The sequence below is a fragment of the Hordeum vulgare genome, chromosome 1H (assembly GCF_904849725.1).
Source record: "Hordeum vulgare subsp. vulgare chromosome 1H, MorexV3_pseudomolecules_assembly, whole genome shotgun sequence".
Classification (NCBI taxonomy): domain Eukaryota; kingdom Viridiplantae; phylum Streptophyta; class Magnoliopsida; order Poales; family Poaceae; genus Hordeum; species Hordeum vulgare.
The window spans coordinates 407,325,351-407,331,822 of record NC_058518.1 but is presented as its reverse complement, the minus strand read 5'-3'; the positions used below and the strand labels follow the sequence as shown (position 1 = coordinate 407,331,822).

The window sequence follows — 6,472 nt, the reverse complement described above, 5'->3', positions numbered from 1 at the left end:
GCGTATCCCCTGCCATGCAAGAATTTGTGTCTTGGATAAGATTTGTTTCAGTTCTGAAAATACTATGGAGGTAAAGTGAGTTCACTTGAGGACCAAGCATGGTTATGCTTTTGCCGTAAAGTTGTACAATGCAGATACCTACTACTATTTTGAATGCACAAATTGGCAAGCACTATGGAAGGCTTATGCATTTGAGCCAAATATTCTTATCACCTTTGATATTCGTCCGGAAGATGAAATTGAAGGTAATATCGACATCTGGGTCGATGTGCAGACGCCTCCACTTCTACCATTATGTGAGTTTCTCAACCATATTTATTAAGTAATTTATATGGTTTATTTAAAAATAGTTGACAACTTATTTTCATTGACAGCTTATTTTCGTTCTTCAAAAAGTGTACGGAATATGGTAGACAGAACCTATTACTACAATGATGAAGCGGAATTAACTTGTAAGGAGAAACATCATCTTGTCGCATTTATCAATGATCTTGAGAATTACAATACCTATCAGCAAACTCCGCCACATTATGGTCATTACGTGCCACTAGTGCACGTGGTGAACTACGGTAACACACATGAAGATTGCATTGTAAGATTCTCTACTATTACGACATCCGTGCATCTTTTGCATAAATTCTTGTAAAACTAAACTACATTGCTAGCTACAAAGTTAATACTATGTTTTCCAACAGAAAATCCGGCAAGATTGTGTGCCTCATCTGATGTTTCCAAGAGGTCACGTTGATGTTATGAGCATACGACCAGCACGACCAGGTCAGCCTAGGTATCTGCATCACTCCTGTCCATACCGGATTTCTAAAAACGATGAAATGCCAATCAAAGATTGGAAAAATTGTTTGGTCAATCGTAGAAAGCTACTTGGAAGCAACATTGTGCATAGGCCAAGAATGGGAGACAAGATGATCTCCATTCTCCATAATGGAGAGTCAGGGCCTATCTTGTTTTATGATATTCTACCTAAGAGACGGTAGAGTAGGTCCTAGGTACAATGTGTTATATATTATGTGCTACATTGTGTTATAGTTGATGATGAGGAGGAGGAGTTGTGATTATTACTAGTGACCAACTTTTGTTATATATATGATGTCTCATTGACGAAAATGATAATTAAATAGTGTTGGTGGTAATGACTTATGATGATTATTAGCTATAGTGATGCAAGAGTTTTAATATTAATATGATGATGATGTTGATCATGATTATCATGATGACTTGTTATTATGATCATGATTGGTTATTATATCATTGGAGGAAGGAAAGAGGATTAGATTCATGTGTGGATGAATCTTCAACGTTGGGTTCATTAGCCCAGATGTTGTAAATGAATGGTCGGTACGCCACAATACATAAGAGACCGATGATAAGTTGCTAAAGTCGTTACTTCTACATCATGGAGAAAGAGATGACATTTCTCTCTATTATCTAGCTAACACAATATGAAACCCTTAAATTAGCCCTCCAAAACCCCCAACACCCCCCCCCCCATTCAAAAAAAAAACCACCTCCTAATCCCGGTTGGTATTACCAACCGGGACTATAGGCCCTCCTGCCTGGGCTCCCCGCACAGGTCACGTGGAGGCCCTTCTGTCCCGGTTGGTAAAGAAACCGAGACTAAAGGTTTTGGGCTTTAGTCCCGGTTCAAGAACCGAGGCTAATGGGCCTCTGGAACCGGGATAAATGGGTCATTTTCTACTAGTATAGGGTTCTCTCGGGCCGTCCGTGGGGGCGACACGGGAGTCCACGCGGGTATCTCCTCACATGTTGTTGTATTTGCTGGTCTATAAACCCATTTCCCCACTGTTTTTCACCTTGTATCAAACTATTTTTCCCGCTGTCTTTCACCTTGTGTCGAACCTCTTTTAAGGGCTTTACAATTAAAGCCGGGCGGAAGCCTTTTTCTTCTAAAAAAGCCAGACTTTGTGCATTGCTTAAGTGCTACCATGAGAAAAATGAAAATGAGAAAATTACAACATAAAAAGATGAAGTGAAAAGAAGATGGACATGATGCCTGTTGGTGCAACCGAACAATCAGAACGACCATTCTGACATGACCCGGAGCTGGATCGGAGGTACATCTGATGGTTAATTGTAATGGAATTATGTGATGGCGGCAGCTCTTTCCAGCTCCCTTGGCTTAGAATCCAAGAAAAAAAAGTTGGTTTATCAGCATTACTGTGTGCTGTGCTGTGCTGTATGGATCACCAACTACGCTTGTTCTGTAAGTCTTGTTGTGGGTTAGTTTCAATGGCAGCCTCGTGCATTGGTGCAGATAAAATGCATTCATCTTGTACTCAGAGTTACACTTGTTCTTTAAGCCTTGTTTAGGATGGATTCAGACCATCAGATTTTTCTCGGAGGTGGTACAACAACACGATTTTCAGATGTATTCCTCTATGTAAAGTGTATATAAGATGTTGCGTAAAAAAAAGTGTATACTCCCTCCGTTTCAAAATAAGTGTCTTAAGCTTAGTACATTTTTATACTAGAGCTAGTATAAAGTTGAGACAGTTATTTTAAAACGGAGGGAGTATAAGATACTCGAAGAAAATCAATTTATTTTGCATTGCACTCAGGTGATGGAATATAGAGCCATGGACTAAACTCTCATGAACTATGATAAAAATTCAGTTGCATGTGCTGCTTATTCTCCATTTTGCTTTTAACCGACAGACTACCAGATAGTTGGTATCGGTTCCTGTAGATGTAGGGTAGAGCGAGGAAGGTACAGTACAGTACACATATAGGTGCAGCTCAGCAGCAGGGTCACCGATGAAACAGGCCAACACGCTTGATTTGATTTGATTTGATTGATGCACTTTTTTTTGGTGCATGCATGTCAGTGGTGAGAATCCAGTTCAGACATTCAGTTTCTCTTTGCATATATGCTGCTGATGATAGTGACTGTCCGATTTTGGGATTGTTGAGTCGAACATGTGACCATAATTCAGAAACCAACAACCCTCACCTGATCCGCGCCAACTCCCGCACCTGCCCGGCGCACAAACAGTTTAGAAGGTTCTTTCTTATCTTTCCTCAAACAAATAATGAATTCTTATCACCGGCCGGAGGCACTCTGAGACAGCGACCGCTCAACGGTGAAGAACTCATGGTGGCAGCTGAATCAGCCTATATAACATGTCCCCCACTTGGAAACTTTGCACTGCTGCCACCATCATCACGCATTCACGCTCAACATTGCAACTCTGCAAGCAAAGAGATACTGATCACTGATCAGGGATCGCCATATCGGCCAGTGATGGTGAAGGCGCCTCTCCACTCCTCATCCTCGGCCGCAGCCGCCGCGGCCACCTTCTCGTTGGTCGCCAAGAAGGCGCGGCTCTCGCCGTTCATCCTGCTCTCGCTGCTCTTCATGCTCCTCTTCTCCTTCCTCTACGGAGAGGAGCTCGCGGCGCTCATCGGCCAGCGAGCTGGTCGACGTTCAGCAGACCTCGATGTTGACGTCAACCGTGAGCATCAGCAACCGGCCGGTAAGTATCACGCTCGGTCGCAGAATTAACTCGTTGCCAGCTTCGTGTAATGTGGATGCATGGTATGGATATGCATGATCAGGGGTGGAGGATGGGTGGAAGAGGAAGAAGAAGAGGTGGCAGGGGAGGTTGGCGTTCGCGGTGAACGACGAGGACGAGGACGAGGAGTGCGACGTGTTCTCGGGGAGCTGGGTGCGGGACGAGGAGGCGCACCCGCTGTACCGGGAGGAGGAGTGCCCCTACATCCAGCCGCAGCTCACCTGCCAGGCGCAGGGCCGCCCCGACAGGGGCTACCAGTCCTGGCGATGGCAGCCGCACGACTGCACCCTCCCCGCGTACGTCTCCTCCCTCCCATCTATTCTATTCCTCCGCCATCATCGTCCGGACTCCGGACTCCTCTGCTAAAGTAATCGACCTCTCTCTCTCTCTGCATGCCATGCATGCGCAGGTTCAACCCGACGCAGATGCTGGAGACGCTGCGGGGCAAGCGGATGATGTTCGTGGGCGACTCGCTGAACCGCGGGCAGTTCACGTCCATGGTGTGCCTCCTCCAGTCGGCCATCCCGTCCCCGGAGGCCAAGTCCTTCGAGATGTCCCCCGACCAGCAGCACACCGTGTTCACCGCCAGGGAGTACAACGCCACGGTGGAGTTCTACTGGGCGCCCTTCCTGCTGCAGTCCAACGCGGACGACGCCGTGGTGCACAAGATCTCCGACCGGATGGTGCGCAACGGCTCCATCGCCCACCACGGCCGCCACTGGGAGGGCGTCGACGTCCTGGTCTTCAACACCTACCTCTGGTGGTGCACCGGCCTGCGCTTCAGGGTCATGAACGGGCCGATCGGGGACGCCAGGGAGGAGGACGCGGTGTGGGTGTCCACGGAGGAGGCCTACGGCATGGCGTTCCGGGACATGCTGCAGTGGGTCAGGGACAACATGGACTTCAACAGCACCAGGGTCTTCTTCACCAGCATGTCGCCTACCCACGGCAAGAGCCAGGACTGGGGGGACGCGCAGGGGGGCAACTGCTACAACGAGACGGCGATGATCGAGGACGCCGAGTACTGGGGCACGGACGCGCGGCGGAGCGTGATGCGAGTGATCAGGGAGATCCTAGACGGCGATGGCGCCGACGTGCCGCTCACGTTCCTCAACGTCACGCAGCTGTCCATGTACCGCAAGGACGCGCACACCTCCATCTACAAGAAGCAGTGGAACCCGCTGACGCCGGAGCAGGTGGCCGACCCCAGGACGTACGCCGACTGCGTCCACTGGTGCCTACCGGGACTCCAGGACACGTGGAACGAACTCCTCTATTCCAAGCTCTTCTACCCTTGATCACGCACGTTTATTTTCACTTACTACAAGTACTCGTAGGTTGTAGTGAGGCCACCTAACGGATCTCTAATAGCCGGTTAGAATAGTAAAAGGAAAAGGTTTAAAATCTATGGGATGATAACAGAAAAAGATAAACCATGTGCATTGATTGACACGTGTCTTATGGACCCTTCCACCGCTTCCTCTGTGAAGCCTTATCGCTTCGCGTCCTCTCTCCCCCACCCGTTGTTCCCCATCTCTGTTTGCTCTGAGACTTTTATGGCGAGGTAAAAAACAGCAAGTCCATGGAAACCAACTAGGAAGAGCGACGCGCCCACCACCCTGTTGCATCCCGCGGCATAATAAAGGAGGGTCAGGCCCTGCGCAGCACAGTCACGGGCAGTGACAAAGCGTGAACCAATTTCAAGAGGGCGCCAAAAGAGCTAGCTAGATTAGAGCTGCGAGGAGATTAGCATGGAGTTTAGGCTTAGGAGGAGATTATCCTTGCAAAATTTCTCATGTAAGGGGGGGGGGGGGTCGAGACCCTCCTTGATCCCGCCGATGCTCCGCCAATGGTTACGGGTGCTGCAACTCCATGGAGGCGGCGCACACGCAGGGGAAAGGCAGTCTCCGGTGATGTGATGCGACGCTCGACAACGACCATCCGTGCGGCGACTCAACAACTCATCCATGGCACAACTCTGTGGTGCCACCTCGAGGCAACGCTACTGGTCCTGCAAGTCACCGATGATGGAGCTGCAATGAAGCGCTCGTCGCCGACAACGCTGCATCGCAGCATCTGTCATGGCCGCCAACTGCATCTCAGCTTTCGCCGTTGTCACCGCGTGCTGCATCGCAACATCCGCCATGGTCGTCGACACTGCATCTGATCGATATTGCAATGAAGCTTCATCGAGGCCGTCTAGCGGTGCAACGGAGCGTCGTCGGCCCTGCGGAAGTGACCGCGGCAAGTGGCCGACGGGGTACTGCAACTCCGGCGACGTTGCCTTGAAGCTGCAATGGAGCAACACCGGCCCGTGAGAAGCATAGTTGGCGCTGCAATGTAGCCTCGATGGAGTTGCACTAGAGCTTCGTTGGGCAAACGATGCTGCATTGGAGCTCAACTGGAGTTGCAATGGAGCTTCGTCGGACGCATCGGGGTTGCGCTGGAGCTCCGACGGACGACCATCAGCGTACCATGAGAGCTGTAGTGGAGCTTTTGTCGGGACTGGATCGATGCGTCTGAATCTGTTGTGCGCTTGTCACAGTCACATGACTCAATGTCTGCGGCGAGAGTCATGAGCCGTTCTAGTAGTTGCTTGGGAGATTCACCCTTTTCCATACAGAAATTCTGTAATTGCCCCTTGGCAATTTCATATTGAGCAAGCCGAAGAGTGGAGGTACCGGTCTTGGTCCTTATGATGCTGTCCCACAATTCCTTGGCACTTGTGATGTGAATGTAAGGTCTTCGTTGCTTGTCATTCATTCCCTTTCTTATGCACATGATTGCAGTGTCATTGAGATGCTTGTCATAAGTTTCTCTGGGCGTGAGGCATCTTGGATCAACAGGATTGTACCCATGCTCGAGGATGTCCAGCATCTCATCATTGGCGTACCTAAGATGATCCTGCATACCAACTCTCC

At 49.4% G+C, this 6,472-nt stretch overlaps 1 protein-coding gene across 1 annotated transcript; it reads left to right on the top strand.

The window, feature by feature from the left end:
• Positions 1–3,173: 3,173 nt before the first annotated feature.
• LOC123412311 (protein trichome birefringence-like 33) lies at positions 3,174–5,001 on the top strand. The gene is made up of 3 exons (XM_045105269.1): positions 3,174–3,512; positions 3,595–3,847; positions 3,961–5,001. The coding sequence occupies exons 1-3, from the start codon at positions 3,281–3,283 to the stop codon at positions 4,847–4,849; spliced, it is 1,374 nt and encodes a 457-aa protein (XP_044961204.1). The 5' UTR covers positions 3,174–3,280; the 3' UTR covers positions 4,850–5,001.
• The last annotated feature ends 1,471 nt before the right edge of the window (positions 5,002–6,472 follow it).